The 20013-nt window shown below is 43.3% G+C and overlaps 3 protein-coding genes and 1 pseudogene across 3 annotated transcripts; 3 read left to right on the top strand and 1 right to left on the bottom strand.

Annotated features, from left to right (window-relative positions):
• Window positions 1-6362: 6362 nt before the first annotated feature.
• On the top strand, window positions 6363-9348 carry LOC133927495 (uncharacterized; annotated as a pseudogene).
• Window positions 9349-12996: 3648 nt separating this feature from the next.
• LOC133926116 (gluconokinase-like) lies at window positions 12997-14914 on the top strand. The gene is made up of 4 exons (XM_062371887.1): window positions 12997-13127; window positions 13715-13757; window positions 14170-14249; window positions 14368-14914. The coding sequence occupies exons 1-4, from the start codon at window positions 13097-13099 to the stop codon at window positions 14805-14807; spliced, it is 594 nt and encodes a 197-aa protein (XP_062227871.1). The 5' UTR covers window positions 12997-13096; the 3' UTR covers window positions 14808-14914.
• On the bottom strand, window positions 14876-17498 carry LOC133926115 (protein MODIFYING WALL LIGNIN-2-like). Its single transcript, XM_062371886.1, has 3 exons — window positions 17199-17498; window positions 16029-16231; window positions 14876-15424 (listed from the first exon to the last, which is right to left on the bottom strand). The coding sequence occupies exons 1-3, from the start codon at window positions 17292-17294 to the stop codon at window positions 15106-15108; spliced, it is 618 nt and encodes a 205-aa protein (XP_062227870.1). The 5' UTR covers window positions 17295-17498; the 3' UTR covers window positions 14876-15105.
• A 798-nt stretch (window positions 17499-18296) lies between these two features.
• Window positions 18297-19931, top strand: LOC133926117 (uncharacterized). The gene is made up of 3 exons (XM_062371889.1): window positions 18297-18372; window positions 19273-19371; window positions 19462-19931. Exons 2-3 carry the CDS (start codon window positions 19278-19280, stop codon window positions 19602-19604), a joined length of 237 nt encoding a protein of 78 aa, XP_062227873.1. The 5' UTR covers window positions 18297-18372; window positions 19273-19277; the 3' UTR covers window positions 19605-19931.
• The last annotated feature ends 82 nt before the right edge of the window (window positions 19932-20013 follow it).

Genomic DNA, 20013 nt, shown 5'->3' on the forward strand with positions numbered 1-20013 from the left:
GTGTAGCATATCATCAAGTCATTAAGCCATTCATCCCCCATTTTGTTGCGTAAATCTGTCTTTATAAGAGTCATAGCTGAAAAGACTCTCTCAACTGATGCCGTTGCCACTGGAAGTATCAATATTAGCTCAATGAGCCGATAAACCAATGGAAAAGATCTGTTCTTTCCGGTCTCAATCATTTTTTCAACAACGTTTGGAAGATCTCTACATCCAAGAAATTCTTTACTTCTCCTAATGTTGAGAATGAAGCTTTGAAGTTGATTCCTTAACAACAAACAATCAGCTACTGTAAAATCTTCAGCATAAATCTCAGCAAGTCTCACAAGCTTATCCACATCAAAACTAGAGAAGGAGTTCCTTGAATTAAGAGAAGTCATGCATACTAATAACTCCGAACTAACTTCATTAAAACGATGATTCATCTCTGACAAAATGGCATCAATGGCAGTAATAAAAATCTCAATATGGTAAAAATGCATATTTGTTACTTTTTGCCTTCTACGTGAATACGTCCCTCTAGCATTTACTTCCTTGTCCATTTTTGGCACTTTAATCTTATTTTTGTCACAAAAGGACTTCACTCTTTTGAATAACAACTCCCATCCATTGTCCCTCATATCCTGCAAATGATCTTTCACATCCATAATTAAACTCATTGCTTCAACAATGTCTTGATCCTTCCTTTGCAAAGCACACGACAAGTCATCTGTAATGCTTAACAAGTCTATCATCAAAAGCATGATGAATACAAAATCAAAGTTTTGCATTTTACCAATTAAACCAAATGCTCCACCATTACACGTCGGCTTAACGAAATCTTGCTTTACAATCTCAAGCACCTCCAAGATAGCTTCCCACATTTGGAAAATACGAAGCAATGTTTTAAGATGTGAACCCCATCTAGTATCTCCAGGTCTAGCTAGGCTTCTTTCCTGATTCAGTCCTCTTCCAGTGCTAATCTCACCATTCTCCACCTTTTGTAGCAACACATCATGATGCTTTGCAAGTAAGACATCCTTTCTCATACACGATACACCCACAGTGTTCACTATTAAAGGAACATAGTTAAAGAAATCTGCAATGACTGAACTAGAAGTTGCAACGGTAACAACCACTAACTGCAACTGATGGGCGAAACAATGCACATAGAAAGCATAAGAATTTTCATCCCGAATCAATTTTTGCACACTATTAAATTCACCTCTCATATTTGAAGCTCCATCATAACCCTGCCCTCGAAGCCTAGAAACGGTTAACTTATGATAGGAAAGCATACTAACCAAAGCTTCTTTCAATGCAGCAGCTGTACATCTGTTGACATGTTGAAGTCCAAGAAACCTCTCCATAACCTTTCCTTGATCATTCACAAACCTACACAACCCAATTTATTCTATGTTAGTATACTTAGTAGTACATAAAATCTGAAATTATACAAAAGCAATAAAAATGCAAAGTAAAGTACGGACTACTAACCTCAAGATCACAGCCATTTGCTCCTTTATTGATACATCTCGAGACTCATCAATAAGCACAGAGAAGTTCCTATCTCCAATCTCATCCATAATCACTGCCGTGACTCGTCGTGCACAAGCTTTTGTAAGGTCCTTCTGAATATGATGAGATATCATTTGACACCGTGTAGAACCTTTCTCATATGCATCCTTAACCTTCTTCTTCTTGATTTTGTACCAGTCAATCATCTCTCTAAATTTACCCTTATTGATAGAAGTATTAGACTCATCATGTCCATGGAAAGCATCACCTTGCTCAATGAGATATCTTGCAACATCTAAAGAAGAAGTCAAGCGAATCTTGTAACGAATTTCATCTTCCTTGCTGGTATTAATAAATTTGTGAGTAACACTTGTTCTTGGTTCATAAAGTCGTCACACTTCAGCCTTGCATTGTTATGAGTTTTGCAATTACCGTGTCTCTCAAAAGTATGCAAAGCCTTCTTCCAATTGACATAACCAGACTTTGCAAATACATCACTCCCAAATTTTTCAGGCTTTCCTGGCTCAAAGAAAAGATAACAATACAAGCAAAAGGCTGCATCCTTTGAGACACTATACTCTAGCCAATCATGCTTCTCAAACCAGATTTTTTGAAAGGATCTCCATTCACCACTTTGCCATCTACGAGGAAATGTATGATTAACCGGTTGAGTTGGACCACTCAAAGCATATGCCCTCTTTACTTGATCTCTAATTTCAAATGCATAGTGATCAATTGGTTTGCGATGCCCTGGATCACCTATTATATCCGAGAAACGAAACTCCACTTTAGACTTCTTTGGTTGAGTTGTGCCCTCATCAGTATTACTAGTATTGGCATTGCTTGAACTTGAATAATATGTAAGCAATGTTCTTTTGGACATGTTGTAAATCTACAATTTTATCAAAAATATACCATAAATCACATGCTAAAATATGCATTATAGTTACAGAGTGTAAAGATTGTGAACTGTGCATGAATACATTTGTAATTTGGTTCTTTGCAGATTAATTCAGAAAAGATGAAATTTCTTAGCTACTCAATTCAAAGAAGCATACATTTCTCATTTGCTTGTCTATCCAATTCACATAAACATATATTTCTAATTTTTATACCTTCTCAGAATCTCAGTTCTCAATTTGAGCCCACGCCAGCCCTTCTCGTTCTCGGCTTCTTCGATTCTCCGTTGGCTTGGCTCCTGATTCGCCTGCTCGCCGCGCGCCAACGCCTACCGGCTGCCGCCCGGCCGCCCCGCCCTGCTCCGCTGCAGCACTGCTCACCGCGCGCGTGCCGGCTGCCACCCCGCCCTGCTCCGCTGCAAGCCTGCAGCGCTGCTCACCGCGCGCCCACGCCTGCCGGCTGCCGCCCCGCCCTGCTCCGCTGGCCGCTGTAGCGCTGCTCACCGCGCCAGGCCGCTGGCCGCCTGCCCTGCGCTGCGCGCCTGCGCGGCTGCGCCCCTGCTCAGCTGCTCTGTCGGCTGTCGCTCACTGGCTCACCGTGCGCCCGGCCCGCCTTGCTCCACTACTCGCCGAGTCGCCGACTCGTCGCGGTCGCGCACGCCGCCGAGGTACTGTTCTGCTCCACGATTTGGGGATTTAGGGATTTGCCGATTGCCTGATTGTGCTGTGCGCATGTGCGATTGGAAGTTGGCCCTTTGGGGAACGTCTGAACGTGGGTTGGGCTTTGGCCGCTTTGCCGCTTTGGGTAGCATACTAGCACTTGGGCGGTTGGGCCAGCCCATCCGGCCATGGCAGGCAGTCGGCACTTCGGCAGCTCGGCTTCTCCAGGCAGACCAGACGAGAGGTAGACCAGCCGAGAGCTGAGAGCAGACCAGCTAAGGCTCAACCGCTCAGGCGCTCAACGGACAGCGGGGGCTGTCCGTCTTGAAACCTTCGGGGTGCTCAGGGGGAGAGGGCGTTGAACTGCTGAAGTGCACCGGGCCGCCAGCCATGTAGGGGGGGCTCGAGCCCCCCTTGCTGTCCCGTTAAATCCGCCCCTGTCCCGGACGAACACTGCCTGGCCCAGCACCGACGGCAACGTAGACCATAGCCTAACCTGTGTTATGCTGTCGGTGCTAGCTTCAGATCCAAGCCTGGAGCCCTGAACAACATTTTGTCTGAACCGCTCATGAGGCAGTAACTGAGCCTTGTTCCTCGGCAGCGCAACGCTCAGCTAAAATTTCCCCATAAAAACGAAGATTAATCCTGATGTGAAAACTACTCGTTGAGTTGGGTCAAACGCCAAATCTTCCTAGATGGAGATCTCTGCTGTTTTTATCTGATAAAAATTACAGCCGTGGCCGTGTCATCCCAAATCAGATCACCGCATCTTGACCAAAGTACTAACAGCGTGCATTTCTAAATAGCTACGGAAATTCACTGAAGAAAGGTCTCGAAAACGGCAAGGTGCTTGCAAGCGGTGGCTAGTTGTAGCTTCACACTGGGAGCGCTGGGGTTGAAACAACTGGCTCAAATCTTTTGCATCAGTAGACAAGGCACATATTCCAGTGTGTGTGTGTGTGGCACATATCACTCCACACCAGAGAGGACAGTCACAAAGTAGAGGATACAGCACAAAGACAATCACAATTCACACAGGATGACAATGTCTAAAGCAAATATGCTTCAGAAGATACCAGACTGCACTAGACAAAAAGGTAATGGTACTGTTTTATTGAGACCAAGTGCTGGTCTGGGAGTACAGCATAGGCAGCTTCTCGTAGCTACAACCATCACCATGTTCAGTTTGGTCCATCACAACCTGAGCCTAGAATCGAAACCTCAGAATCAGAACTTCAAATCCAATTTTCAGAACTTTAAATCCAATACGAAACAATGCTTGCGATCTGCATTGTGCAGCGTTGCTTTACCCCCTACCCAATCAGGGTTTCAGATCCTTGACGATGAAGTTCTGGCGGCTGATGGGGTTCATGACGACCCGAGGTCAGGCCTGGAACTTCTTGTCCGTTGCTTACCACCACTCCTTGTCAGACACGGTCCTCGGTGTTCAGTGGCTGACCCGAACAAAAATAGCTAGGTGTCCCACTTGTTGAGCTAGGGGTTCGAATGTCCCACTTGTTAGACTAAAAGACATCACATAAGCTGCTACATATGATGAATCATTAGAAAACGAAAATTTAACCGATGTCCTGTGCACCCTGTTGTCGTAACGCCGCCCCTGTCCCTGTCGGTGTTGTACCTGGTCACCATGTCATACAAACATTAACTAGAGGAGAGGTGTTTTGCAGTGGTAGCTTGAGATCCCTCCAAACACCTTCTTCTGTGCCACTAGGATGTCGGAAGCATACACGATAGCGAAGGAGCCAACCAAACCAGCGATGATGTACTTGCCAGACATTGAAACTACACAATTTAGCACGGGAAGAGTTACTGACAAAGGGAAGGAGAGTGTTGCTACAAACTAGTTGTGTAAACAGGAAGAATCGTCATACCATACGCGCAATGGAAGAAAAGGAACAGAAGGTAAGTATCACGTAAGAGGCATGGTTTACAAGGAAACATTTAAGTAGATTATCAATTTCACAGGGCTGCACCCTACATTCAGAAGGTTGCACTGAGTGCGCCATTCAGTTGAAAATGCAATAACAGCAAGCCTGACCCAGTGAGTCAGTCACCCAAGTGATCCTTGAAAAGTACCAGTGTACATGAGATGTGAGGTGAAGTTGGATAGATTGTAGTTACGCCCATGTCGATATCCAAGTTACCCTTGAGAATAACAATTGTCATTAGGTTGTTTCATTTGATCTGTCAGGCTGTTCTCTAAGCCCCCATTTAAACACAATCAATGTCTGGCTCCAAGGTCATATCACATATTTTCAGCAAACGAGTAGTTTATCCAATTTTGCATTCATAAAATTCTTCTTGACCCCACACCTAAAACTATTTATAAGGAAAAACTAAATTCAAACCCAGCAATTCCTGAGCCAGCAGGGAAGTTACATGACCTTAACAAGTCCAACAGCTATGCTTCTTGCAGGGCAGTTGTGGCAAATGCGAGTTACTAACCTACAAAAAAGGATCTTTCTGTGCATTTCTAACAGTGGGGAGATCGACCAAGGGAGACAGACACATTTCAGTTCCTCTATGCACGAACACTGAACTAGGTGACGGTTCCAACCAATATTTCTGAACCGAGACACTTATGCTGTGAACAATGAATACGGTTTGCTCAGGCAGCAGATCTGCCACATGTTTTTCCCCCATCTTAGTGTTTGCTCATGCTTTGACGCTCAAAGCTTCGGTACCCGGCTACGTTAAATTACATTACATAGCATAATGCAAACAATTTTGGCCAGTGAATCCTCGTAATATCTGCCTCTTGTCGCAGGTGATTAGTTTAACACGCAAGTAGCAATCCAAACTACAGGTCTAGTACGTTCCTCCCCTTGATTAACTGTCGATTCGCCTTCAAATCTTTTTTTTTGGGGGCAAGATTCGCCTTCAGATCTTTGGGGGCGAAAAGAAAGAAGAAAAAATACTAAGAAAATACCAGGAAACAAGACAATTATAATACTCCATCTAATCATAAATACTTACTTATCGATTGGATCAAGATCTAATCTGATTTTTTAAATTTTAACTGTCAATATTTCTAAAATATCTAGTTTAAAAATATAAAATTATATATATAGATTTATCTTAAAAATACTTTCATAATATTATATTTTTATTAGATATTATAATTATATTTTAATAAAAAATAATAGTCAAAGATGCACATCAAAGACAGTAAAAGATAAAAAATGATAAGTATTTACAACCGAATGAAGTAAAAAAATTAAAAATGATAAGTATTTATTACCTGAGGAAGTAGCAAAATTTCACCCAGGCAAGGAATTAGGGAAGGGAGAAAGGGATGATTTTGATCTTTTTTTATACCTTTGCGTCCCTTTCCCGCTCCCGATCCAGTGACGGGTTTTTGCTTGTTGTTCCTCAGCTCTTCCTGCTGCTGCTGCTCTCTCTCTTGCTCTTGGTGCGGAGGAGAGGTTTCTGGAGAGAGCGAGAGCTGAGGTGGTGGGGGCGAGGCGACGGTGAGCTGTCTCGGGTCACGGCACCACACCACACCACCACCAACATACGTGAAGGAAACCAGTCCAACTCCCCACGCCCACGGCCGGGACGCGATGGCCGCCGGACCGCCGCCGCTCGCCGGCGCCGGCCACCGGGGCTCCTCCTCCTCGCCAAGCCGCCGCTGCCGCACCCCTCGTCCTCCGGCAGGGGCGCAGGCGCCGCAGCCTGGCTCGCTCAGCCTCGTCTCCGACGCGTGGGAGGTCCACACTGACAAGATCCTCCCGGTGCGTGCCGCTCCCGCCTCCTTCGTGCCAGTTGGCACTTGGCACCACCAGTGCAGAGGGCTTGACCTTTGCTGGTTTCCATTCGTAGAAGAGGCTTGCTTTTTCGATGTTAGGGTGCATTGAGTAATAAGCACTATGATGATTAGCTAGATTTAGTACTCAGAAGTGGCTGCCCTTAACGCTTTGGTTGTCATGTCGCATTGCTCAACCTAGCTGTTACCTTAACCCTTAATATAACTAGTTCTTTTAAATGTGTACTAGTTGGTGTTCTCGGTAGGTTTTGATTATCAAGTAAGGCTCCTCTGTGCGGTGCGTTGTTTTGATTTTTGCAAGTAGTTAATGGTTCTGTACTTCTGTAGTTGCTCTTAACATGTGTTGCGGCTTCAAAGTGGAAAGCCTGTTGTGTAATGTTATGTTGTTTGTTCTGTATTGATTGTACTTATATGTAGTTGTTTCTGTGATTCTTTGAATAGCATGGTGATGCTACAGTTAGAATAAGAAATGGTTTTTGAATAGTGACACAATTAGCGAAAAGTTTATTTATAAATCTATTCCTCAAAGCTTAAATATCATGGCGATGTTTTGCAGTATTTGACCAAGAACAATGATTTCATGATGATTGGGATAATTGGTCTGCCTGGTGTAGGCAAGTCAACCATCATGAACGAGCTTTATGGATACGACGCAAGCTCACCTGGTACAATACAGTTTACTTTTGTTATGTTGTTTTTATGTGTGAGCAAACATTCAGATTTACATTGGTTGTTATAAGGGAAAAATTATACTTATCTATTCTGCTCAAGTAAGAAGTCAAATGGCATGCACTTATAAGCATTAATATTGATGCAGTTTGCAGTTGATGACATGAACATTGTTCCTAATGTTTCCATAGTGTAATATCTAGCTGTCCTCGATCTTCTATCTTCTGCAGTATAAGCATTATAAAACATATTTTATGTTAATAGGGTTGCTGAGAAGTAAAGCAAAGTGCACTCCTTTTGTTGATCCACGATTTGTTATGTACCAACACTTAGACCGGTCAATATATATTCATTTTGTCGAGCATTGCGTGTAGGAATGCTTCCTCCTTTTGCTACACAAACTGAGGAAATCAAATTGATGGAGAAACACTGTACTACTGGTATTGACATCAGGATATCTAATGAGCGAGTTATACTCCTTGACACTCAGGTGAGATAGAAGTTATTTTACTCTGTTTCTGCAATCTGTCGTTCCAAATACTAGAGCATGTTAGTTAAAACCTTGCTTGTCAAATCATCAAATAAATCCCTTTTGCCCTGCAGCCAGTATACAGTCCCTCTGTCCTAATCCATATGATGATGCCAGATGGTTCATCCACAATTCCTGTTCTTAACAGTGATCCGTTATCAGCAGACCTGGCTCATGAGCTAATGGGAATCCAGGTAAAGACTACACTTCAATTTTTACACTTGATATGTTACTGCTCGATTAGCCTTGCAAAACCTAATAATTGACCAGTACTTTCTGTTCTTATGCAAGGAATTGCTGTAGCTTGGTGTTTTCTTGGCATCGTTTGTAATATTTTGTTGGTCATGTCAGAAGGGATCAACAATTTGTTCATGTGGGAGCTCATGCTTACAGTAAGTTATCTGCTATAACTTGTCTAATCCTTCCATCATTCTTCTGTTAGTCCATCTGGAAGAATAGAGAAAATTAAGTTTGTAGGTTCTTAGTTGAGGATTTGATTTCTCATCTAACTTCAAGAAAACTGAGCCTACAGTAAGAGTATTTTAATGATTCTATCCCATTGCACCTGTTTCTCCCGTCACATTTTTCTACCATATCCCATTGCTTTTGAGACTTGGCGGTAATGCAGAAGGCTGAAATGAATGTTTTCATACATTTTTGCAGGTTGATTTACTGAAGCACAACATACCTGATCCATCCTTGTTGACCTCATCAGCTTCCCAAGACAAGGAAAACAAAAACGATGACCAATCGGGCAACGAAGACTACATTTCTGATCTCTGTTTTGTGCATGCTAGGTGCGCATTACTCACTGCTCTGCTCCTCTTTTTGTTAATCATTATGGGAAGATAGATACTCATTTATATTTTGATGAACAGAGAGATCTATTGCATTTTGTGTTTTGGTAAAAAACATTTATTTTTCTTTCGAAAAAAACATTTATTCTGCTGCATTATGAGGAAATGCTTTCACACATAATTGGGCCATGTGCTCGTTTACTCCAAATAAGTTGAGACCCTTACATTGGTGTGGTTTTGTAATTGAACAGATTGTGGGAACAAGGTCGTTCTCAAATAATCCCTCTGAGCGTGACTGGTTGAGAAGCTCAGCGAAGATCTGGGACATGGTGAAGAAATCTCCAGTCATCTCAGAATATTGCAAAGCACTTCAGAGTTCAGGATTGTTTAGGAAGTAACCGTAGTCAAGCAGCTTTTTGTATACCCTCCTCTCGTTTGACTTGAAAAAACAAAGAACTACTGTTAGATCAGACGAACCTGATGTTTGATTATATGTTTTGGATCATTCTATTGTCAGTATTCCGTTGTATATTTGCTCTCTTTTTCGGTGACATTTTTTCTAGCCGCAGGTATCTGTTTGTGCAAGATAACTAGTATTAGCAAAACATTCTGGGGAAAAATGGCTTATGTACAATCTTCTGGTTTGCTATGGACCTGTTTAATGGCCTATGAGATGTCCGTTTGTTGATACAAGATTACTTGTGGAAAAGCATGTGTGCTAAGCTGTGAGTCAGCGACATGAATGATTACTTGTGGAAGGATGGGATGTAACTATGAACTGAATCAGTTGGGAACTGAATCTATTTCTCTGCTTGTAACGATTTTGCTTGTTTGATTTTGCTCTTTTATCTTCGCCGCCCAATTGCAGTGTCACATCCAAAATTTTATAATCGCATGATTAAATCAAATTATACTTCATTAGCGTTATTATTAGTTTTGAGATAATTTATTTTGAAAACACTAGTATAATTTGTTTAAAGTCAATCGGACGAGAGAAAGAATTTTACAAGAGAAAAGAATGGAATTCGTAATTAAAACAAACCATTTTCTCTAACATATGAGCTCACCTAACCAGCCTCACCACCTCTCCCTTCTCTATGAGCAGCAGCCCAACCACTCCCTCACTCTACTCCCGTGCTCCCTCACTCCCTCAACCGGCCAAGACAAGGAGAGGAGCTCCCCTCTCAAGCTCTCCCCTTCTCCCCCAAAATCTCACCTCAAGAGAAAGAATCGAGGTGTGCATATGGTACTCACGCAATCACAAACTCATGGGTTATCCATCCATCCAATTTATTTTCGTTTTCCTGAAGGATTCGAGTCGGTTTTGATATCTATTGGTGTTCTTGGTTGAAGCACAAGAAGTACCAGTGTTCTTCCTCTTTTCGAGCTTTTTCTCCTTCAACCGCGGTCCCCAGGCTCGGTAAAGCATCTTGGGTGAGTCTTCTAGGCTCCCATGGCATATATGCACTTTTTGGTTGGATGAATCCTGAGTTTGAAGCTTCGGTTGCAAAGTTTTTGAGTTCATAAGCTTTGAAGCTAAAATGAGGATTTGGGTGAGTTTTGAGTTAGAAATCGTATTGCTAGGTTGGTGAGTAAGTTTTAGACTCTATAAACTCTCTCAAACATGTTTTCCTTTGATTTGGAGAAGCTTACAAATCAAATCGACCGAGATTTCCTCTTGAAGCAGTCTATCTGGACAACACGGATAATCCAGATTGACCCGGATACTCCGAGTAAACCTAGAGAAACCTCATTGAATTGTCCTCGGGAACTATGATGATTTAGGGTGCAATTCGAGTCTAGAACTCGGCCAGAACCCGGATAGTCCGGATCAACCCGGAGCGTCCGGCCCAATCTGAAGTATCCAAACTCGACCTGGAGGGTCCGGGTAAATAGCCGAAAGCCCCACTCAGAGCCTTTCTCGGAGTGTCCGGTCCAATCCAGAGTATCCAGACTCACAAGGAGATTCCGGGTTATTTCAAAAATTACTAACCGAGATTCCTAATCCGAAAGTTTTGGAACACGGATACTCCAAGTTTAACCCGGAGTCTCCGTCCTCCTATTACTTTTCCAACGTTGTTTAAATTTCAAATTTCCATTATTTCTATGTATGTCTTACACATTTAGCTTGTTGTTATGCATATTGTAGTATATATTGTGAATTTCATTTATGCTTATTATTGCATCCGTTCTTCTTTAGTGAACGAAGAACCAAAGCGTGTCGTGACTGTGGTTGAAGGTGACGTCAGTCTGCCGGAGTTTTACGAGTGTTGCATGGGTAGCATAAGGCAAACACCTGAGCAGCAAGGCAAACATATAAGCATATTTCTCCTAATACTTTGGATCTCGTATGATATGATGTGATAAATATGCTTTATGTATGTTATGCATGAGTTCAAGTAGATGTTGGGTTTATGATGGGTAGAACCTATGCTGATGCACTAATTCTCCTATCTTGCATAATGGTTGATCCGTATCCTTGTAGCCTAGGTTCAATATGATGTTGTCTAACTTAAAATATTACTCGTGATGCTTAGTAAATGCTTAGGTCCTCGGTAGAAGTCGAGCAGTAAAATATTTTGTCATTCGCCAGCATAGGCTTTAATTACTTACACAATGATCACAATGATGGGTTGATGGTGTTGGTTGGATGAGTGGTGAGGATGAGACGAGATGTGAGCGGTGTTAGGGGTGTTTATCCTGCCTGGATGTGGAGTTCCCCTGAGTAGGTCGAGAGAGGGTCCCAGACACCGTAGACCACTTGCATCGTTTAAGCATCGATCGTTATTGCAGTTGTTTTTAGCACTTTCCGTGCTAATTACATATCGTATATGGGAATGATAAGCTAATTAACTTTGTAGTTATAGTTTTTTGGCGTGTGGGTCTATGGTGTCAGGTATGAGGTTGGTTGGGGTATCTAGTTTGCTCCGAGAATAGTTCTAGATAACCCTCGCAGCTATCGGTATATGATCAAATGGCCGGGGCTTATTGAAAAAGGTTGACATGAGTACACTTTGTATGGAACTGTGTGGTCATGCAAGTCGTATGATCCTCAAGGTGTGTAGGTAAAGGAGTACTCATGCAGGGTATAAAAACATTTCGAAATGCCGTGCTCTCAACCATGAACATGTTTTTATCCATTTGCACCAATCGTAGGGTTACGAATGTGATTTGGTATGGTTGATGTGTTGAGATTGTTCGTTATGGATGTTACTATTATGGTTCCTTTTATATTATGTTCAATTGATATTTATAGGTTAGTTTGTTACTTTGATCAAATATAGATACTCACATATATTTATGTTAAATTTACTTTCGCATATGAATTTACTTAACTATATAGTCGTATTCCTGCTAACGTCCCAATACATCATTCTTGAAGTCAAGTTATTTATAAGTGCCTGTTATGGATTAAATTTTACGAGTACCTTCGTACTCAGCTGCTCTACAGGTTTTGCAGGTGAGGAGGAGTTAGTTTTTTGTTACTTCACGCCCATCGATGTGAGTGCTTGGAATGAGTAGTGCATCCTAATCTTGGAGATCGCACGTTCCGGATGAAGCCTAAGGGCATATAGCTTCACCCATTTTCTGTTATCTTTAGCTTTTATTTCTGCTACGTAGTTTCTTTTGTTAGTTAGAAGTTGAGCAGATTTTAGTCTCTTTCTAGCTATTTTTTATTGTAAGCCATATTAACTTGGTGCATGTTTAATAATTTGTAATATAATGTTAATTATTTACTTTTTCTTAAGCTTTATTATGATGTTTCATGTTGAAAAAGACATGTGTTCCGATCTTAGACATAAAATACGTATCAGGATTATCATAGCGGTATTTTGATTAATCGTTGAAGTCGTAATTAAGAAAATAATCGACTTAATAGTTAATTAGAATACTGTTAGGATGATTCCTCAAATGCAGTGGTGTTCATATTCTTGTATAAGCCAAACTACCCATTGTTTGAATATTTTTAAAAAACAAAATTAAAATCGCATATTCGTAGATCTCCAAACAGATTTGCAGACGGTGCCTTTATAACCCTGTTCTTTTAAAACGATATTTTTAAACGAAATAACCCTGTTCTTTTGACTTTGCAACTTGAGCATCCCGGGTCTAGAAATGAGCCCGTTAGCCCAACGAAATGGACCCGATAACAAGCGCAGCAGTTGTTGCCGTCGTCGGTGTCTGTCAACTCGCTATCCTCTCCAGTCTCCATTGAAGAGAGGGAGAGAGGGAGGGAGCTCTAAAGAGAGAGAGCGCCATGGCCGGCTCCGATCCCCTCGCACATCCAGGTTAGTAAGACCAATCTCCTGTACTTCCTGTCTCCTCGATTTCTTGAGAAATTGAAAAATTGAATTCACCGCATCTATGATCCAACCGCCAATGGATTCAGTTCATCTCCCTTGATGCTCAGGGGCGGATCCTACTGGTTCGCAGCCAATGAAAGCCCCCTGAGCTACCCAACAATTTTTTTTGCCATTGATGAGGGAGAGGAAGAAGAAAATAGAGAGAAGGAAGAGGAAGAGAGAGGTAGATGACCCCTCTACCCGGCTCCTCTGCACCTGTTACTGTGCTCCAAGTAAAAATCTAACAAGAGATTCAGTTCTGAATTGCTCAGGTTGCGATCTGAACTCTGAACCATAGTCACCGGGACATGGAACCATGCCGTATTCCTCGTCCCGGGAACATAGAAACAATCTGATCCCGTCTTGTCAAAATCTTTCCACCTGGAATTGCGTGACTATGCTCTGAACTGATCATACCTGCTCCAATGAATAAACAAAGAAGAGGATAGGACCAGTAGTTCAGTGCTAACAAGCAGTGGTTGGGATTGGGTGGCTGGCTGCTAACCGATCTTCTTGTACAATTGGGGTTGCAGGATTGGCGATTGTGATCATGGGAGTCAGCGGCTGCGGCAAATCGTAAGATCATCAGATCCAGTTACTTCGCCTTGTATTTTGGGGGTTGTACACGGATTCTGTTGCTTTTGGGGGCTTACCTGATAGCTTGAATGAACTCTTTTCATACCTCATGCTTCATAGATATAAAAACATTATCTGCAGATCATGGCATGAAATGCATTGTGCCAGCATTCTGATGTCGATGCCAATGCTCCCGCATCTCTTTCTTGGCATTCACAAGAAACAGGAGAAAGCAGCCACCACTTTTTTTTTTTTTTTTTTTTTTTTGAGAAGGATACATTTATGACAATTCAGATTTAGAAATAGCCCTGCGTTTTGTTTTCTTCAACATTTTTGTGCCCTAGAAGAACTGAACTATGATAGGACAATGTCCCAGGAACTGAACACAATATTTGTTCCTGCGGATCTGCAGGACTGTTGCGGCACTGCTTGCTCAAGCCTTGGGTTGCAGCTTCATCGAAGCAGATGACTACCATTCCCAGGCAAACAAAGGTACACATTCTGAAATCTTTGCATCTCTTGCGATTTTATCATCTCTGAATTTCACCTGAACTGAAGGCCACTTCACACATTCTGAACTTTTCTACTCTTCCCTTTCCACGGAGAATAGCAAAGATGAGCAAGGGCATCCCGCTTTCTGACACCGACCGCACCCCATGGCTGGAGTCCCTCCAGGACGCCATCCGGGAGCAGCTGGACCGTGGCGAGGATGTGGCCGTCAGCTGCTCGGCGTTGCAGCTGAAGTACAGGGAGATCCTCCGGGCAGCAGACCGGAGCTACAAACCAGGGGGCTACGCCACCAGCAGGGTGAAGTTTGTGTGCCTCAAGGCGTCAGCTGAAGTGATCTCTGAAAGGATGAAGAGGAGGTCGACCGAAGGGAAGCACTTCATGCCGGCGAGCTTGCTGCAAAGCCAGCTCAACCTGCTGGAGATGGACGAGGCCGAGGGGATCACCGAGGTCGATGCGACGGTGCGCCCCGACGACATCATCCATGACACCATTGCTCAGTTCAGGGAGGAGCTGGCATCGACCGTTTCTTCTTATTTCTGAATGCAATACCATTCGGTGTACAAGGGAGATCATTGCTCCACATCCATCCATCGTATAGAACCTCAACATTTAAAAACAAGCTAGATATGAAGCTCTCTTCAACATTACCCAGTTCATTTCAAATAAAAGATCCATATAGATGAAACAGGCATGCCGCGACAGTACTCAATAAAGAGGAGAGGAAAAAAAAACTTGAATCTTGCTAACAATAATGGCGACTACTATTGTTCTAACCTGCAAGCTATACAAACCAAACATAGGAGCATCATCAGAGTTGCACTTGAAACAAAGATCATAGTCACGGGAACTGCTGCCGATTATAAGTGTCCTCATGGACAAACACTGGCTCGCTGCTCTGTTGTGGGATCACAGGTTGGCCCATTGCGATGCCTTGGTTCTGCTGGGGAAATGTTGATGGAGGGTTCTTCAAAGATGAGAGGGCAACATAGTAAACTATCGCCAGCGCCACGCTGGCAAGGGATAGCACTGCTCCCCCGGAGAAGACCCCTGGCTTCACAACATAGCAGAAGCTACCGAAGTACATATTCTCCGCACCTCTCTGATCATTCAGTGCAGCTCCCGTCAGCAGGAGAAGGAACGCAATTATGAAAGTGCACCTGCAGAATCTAACAATTATCAGGATGCTGTTATCAAGTGCTAACAACTAGCAACAAAAAATTGCATATTGACAACACTGTAGTATCAAGAATCAATTCTTTGCAAGACAACAAAATGTAAATCACAACTTACAAAACTAAACAAGACAACAAAATGTTCCAGGCAAAATGTAGAATAGGATAGCACATTGTAACTTGTACTTGGGATCTATGCAAAAGCTATTGTATTATATTAATCGAGCATGTGGACAACTCATATGTGCTACTTCCAAGGAACACATGTATTTTAGTAAAGGCTGCAGATATAAGGGCATCAATGCTGCATTTTTTTGTTATAATGGGTGTATTCTTAATGCAAAATCAAGAATAGCTAAGTGAGAAATGCCAGTCAAGAACTCAAGACAGTCCTCGAGCAATAACATGAAAGAAGTGACTAGTATCCGATCTATCACTATCTTGTCAAGGCTACATATGGTGTTTCATGTAACCTAAAAATATGGGGAATCCTTTAATATTAAGCTGAAATACAACAAGGCTACGTTGAATTCTACACGATATGAGAGGAGAATAAAACAGATAACAAACTTCAAGGACAGAATGTTACCAAGATATGATGAATGAGATCAGAGCTACACTCCAGTTAGTGTCTGGGGGAACTGGATGTCTCTTACAACAGATGCAACCAGCAACTGTATTTATAATAGACTGTGCGACCATAAGAGCGACGGCAGATATCAACCCGAGCGCTAAGGCTGGGCTTCTTGGGTATATGCATTCACCTGGGGAAGTTGTTTGCACGTCCGAAACCTGCATGAACAAAGCAATACATATTATACTTGGCATATGCAAAACAGTAAAGAATTTGCTTCGCAATGTTATGACTGCCATTTGAAGAATGTCATTAGACCACACATAGTGAAACAATCAATTCTTAATAGCTAATATACTCATATTTGGTGGTATAAAGTCTTCTGGTAAAGTTAACTTGGAAGACAAAAAGATAGAATTGATATCGCTAACACGCATATATGTATCCTACACAATAAACATGACACTGAATGCACTTAATGTAGAATAGTGTGTGCCCACGCATCAAGAGAACAACGGAAATAAGCAAATATGTCTATGTGCAGTAGGATTTGTATTGAGGGTGACAGCAATTAAACCTCAAACAAATATGCGTTTAGCTGTTTCATAAATAAATAGATAAAAACCCAAATTAATCCTTGCTATATCCAGACATCCAGCTACACAAATAAGCAAGCATCAAGTTATTTGGACATACGAGCCTAAACCTAAAGATGAACAATGCTAAAGGGCAGAAAATGAGAAATCCTGATTCACTCGTTACCTTCTGTGGGGCGAATTTCAACCAGACTACGCCAGTCATTCACTCTACCCCCCATAGTTTCAGCTTTAAACATGGGCCTTAAAAACAGTTGAGTCTTGACACCAGCGTAACACACTTACTATTACCACCCCCACCGCACAAACGCAAGATCCAGAGCCCTAAAAATCAACCTTTCCATCACGCACAAGCAGAATCTGTACACAGCAAAAGGAACCGCGGCTAACTACTACCCACTCTTGGACAAGAACATGCCCAATCTTGCCTAGTCCTCCACCAGAACTCCCCGGAAGGAAAGCGAGATCTAACGCGAGCGAGCAAGCAAGCGGAGCCCATCCATTCCAAGAACTGGACAGCAGAGGGCACGGAGCATCGATCAAGAACTGGCCGGCGCGGGGAGAAGGAGCGGAGGGGGCGAAAACGAACCTTGACGCGCGTGCCCTCCGCCGCGAAGCCGAGCGCCGCAGAGAGGACGCCGAGGAAGCCGACCACCGCGCACACCGCCACCACCTTCCTCTCCATCTCCACCCACCCACACGCCTACCTCTCACCAACCTCTCCTCCCTTCTACTTCTCCTCACCCCCCTTCTCCTTCTGGTGATCTCCTTCGCTCACGCCGGCACTGCAGCTGCGACCGCGAGCGAAGCAACGGAGAACAATCTCGCGCTTGGGTCCGACGGCGAGGAATTTCCACCTTTTGGGGGGGGGGGGGGGGTTGCGTTCGTACCAGGGCTTCGCTTTGGGAATTGGGAGCTGGACCACGCCGCGCCACTGAGTGCGGGCCCACGTGTCAGCGACTGCCGCCACGTCTGCCTGTTCGAGGGTGGGGTCGTGTCCTGCTCTGGCATGGTCCACGGTGCAACGGTCGGCGGGGCCCACCTGCATAGTACCGGAGCGGGAGTCCTGCGGTGGACGCGGTGCACGAGCTTTTCTTTGCTGCTTCCTTTTGCTTTTGGTCGAGGAAAGAAATGGAACGCGTCCATCCGGAAAAGGAACCCAGCGAAGCAAAAAACCAATGCAAGGTGACCTAACTCTAAACCACTTTTTTTCCTTCCTCCCAAAATAGACCGAGCAACCAAACAGCCCAACCATTTCTACTAATCTGGTGCAAGTCTTTTTCAGTGAGTAATCTTGTCCAAGTACTCTCTTTCGTTTTGATTATAATATAGTCTGCGTAACTTTAACCACTATTTTTTATTAAAATATATTTATAAGATTCAATAGGTTTATGAGTTATGAAAGTATTTTTTAAGCCAAATTTACACATGATTTTATGTTTTTGGACTAAATATTTTAAATTTATTAGTAGTCAAATTTTGAAATATTTTAAAAGCTTGTTTTTTGTGAGGTTTTGCACTGTGTAATTTCTTTTTAAAGGATTTTTTTTGCAATGTGTAAGTGATGGTCGACGAAAAGTAGGCCCATTTGGTCACCAAAAGGCCCAAACAAGCGGCCCAGCCCAAAAGGCCCAAGACTGCCCCGAGAAGCCCTTTTCCGATCTCATCCCTCTCCTCGGGACTCGGGTCTTCCTCCCACGCACGCGGCTCACCTCTCCTCCCTCCCACCGGGCGGCGGCGGACGAAACGAAACCGATCCTCAGGTGCTCACCCGCTTTCCCTTGCTCTGTTGCGACGGATCGTCCATCTAATCCTGCGAGATTCGTAGGGCTCGTGCACGCGGTAGGTACCAGTTCGGTAGATCTGTATACGGTCCTCGTGGTTTCGGTTCGAATTCGAGTAGCTTGGCTTGACGATCGGGGGTGTCCTGCTTGCTGGATCCGGTGCCATCTGATGGGATCGTAGAGTGTCCCAGACTAAATCGTTGGATCGCTTGGCTCGCGTCTTGAGGGGGGCGGGGGCGATTACGTCGTGATCTATTACGGTCTTGATTTGGGGATGGATTTGGCAATCTCTGTTTCCTCCGTGTTCACCGTATCATGAAGGACCAACACCGTTTCCTCGTACCAAATACCTCATGAGTAGTGCATTTCTTTCATGCCTTTGGATTGTGGTATTGAAGTGTAAATCAGGTGTCATACTGTATTCGGACTAAACCGATCATAGTCAAGTTATATTGTCATCGTGGTTTCAATTGTACCGTGCATACATTTCTGTCACCTTAAGTCTGACTAGATTCATAGTATCCCTTGTTTCACGAGGACAAATGCTGGATGTAGCTAATGTGACCTGCTAAGTAGCTGATGGTTCAGTCGTTTGTTGTGAAGAAAAAAAATATATCTGCACACTTGCGTTTTGCGCAAAAAGCATGCCTTCCCTTAACTTCGGTGTTGGCCAACTCTGCTTGCTGGATTTTGTTCTCTTTATCTCTCTTCAGTGTATATGAGAAAGCATCTGATCTTATAGTTTGGTTGGGCCTCGTTTATGGCGAACTATTTTCAGGCCTGCATATACCATGCTTCTACCTACAAATGCAGATAGTTTCTGTACAATTCGTTGTTTACCAGACCTCATAGTTTGTACTTCAATTCATGGTTTTGCAGCAAAAATGACGACTGGCTACATTGTCGGCTCACTGGTCGGATCCTTTGCCATTGCGTATCTGTGTGACACATTTGTTTCCGACAAGAAGGCGTTTGGAGGTGAGTGTCATCCTACATAGATTCCTGTGGGAAGCCTGTGCCTTATTCCGTGTAAATTTGGATCTAAGCTGCTTCATTCTTGGGACACAGGTAGCATCCCTAAGACTGTTTCTGAAAAGGAGTGGTGGCAAGCAACGGACACCAAGTTCCAGGCTTGGCCTCGCACCGCTGGACCACCGGTCATCATGAACCCTATCAGCCGCCAGAACTTCATCGTCAAGTCAACTGAGTAGGCGAGAGAAGCTGGTTCAGTGATTTGTTTCCACCATGAAGCCAAAGTTTCTTTTCTAGGTCCTAAATGGAATAAAATGAACTACAGTAAGGACATTTGGCGATTTTCACTTTAACTGTGAGCAAACATTGGGGCTTGCAGCTTATTACCTGTCATTCAATGGAATTCTGTTCCTTGGTGAAATTTTCTACCAGGCAGTAAAGAATTGCATTCTTTTCCGTATCACCATATGGTGTTCTGTTGCTATACAGGTTACTTGCCTTTGGATGAATTCTGTAGGTGAAATTCTCCAGCAAGCAGTAAAGAATTATGTTGTTTTCTTATGTCACTGCATGGTGTTGTTTCTCTAATTTGCTACTTCAAGTTTATGCTGTGTCGTTCTCCTATCCGCTTCTATGTTGTCTCCTATC

This window comes from Phragmites australis, chromosome 8 (assembly GCF_958298935.1).
Source record: "Phragmites australis chromosome 8, lpPhrAust1.1, whole genome shotgun sequence".
In the NCBI taxonomy this organism is placed as follows: Eukaryota; Viridiplantae; Streptophyta; class Magnoliopsida; order Poales; family Poaceae; genus Phragmites; species Phragmites australis.

Bases quoted from the DNA above. Each gene is read 5' to 3' on its own strand.
- LOC133926116 (XM_062371887.1), top strand. From the start codon at position 13,097: ATGGCCGGCTCCGATCCCCTCGCACATCCAG. The intron at 13,128-13,714 runs GTTAGTAAGACC...TTGGGGTTGCAG, and splicing joins CGATCCCCTCGCACATCCAG to GATTGGCGATTGTGATCATG. The intron at 13,758-14,169 runs GTAAGATCATCA...GCGGATCTGCAG, and splicing joins GTCAGCGGCTGCGGCAAATC to GACTGTTGCGGCACTGCTTG.
- LOC133926115 (XM_062371886.1), bottom strand. From the start codon at position 17,294: ATGGAGAGGAAGGTGGTGGCGGTGTGCGCGGTGGTCGGCTTCCTCGGC. The intron at 16,232-17,198 runs GTTCGTTTTCGC...TTGTTCATGCAG, and splicing joins CGGAGGGCACGCGCGTCAAG to GTTTCGGACGTGCAAACAAC. The intron at 15,425-16,028 runs GTAACATTCTGT...TAGATTCTGCAG, and splicing joins ATCTCATTCATCATATCTTG to GTGCACTTTCATAATTGCGT.
- LOC133926117 (XM_062371889.1), top strand. From the start codon at position 19,278: ATGACGACTGGCTACATTGTCGGCTCACTGGTCGGATCCTTTGCCATT. The intron at 19,372-19,461 runs GTGAGTGTCATC...CTTGGGACACAG, and splicing joins CGACAAGAAGGCGTTTGGAG to GTAGCATCCCTAAGACTGTT.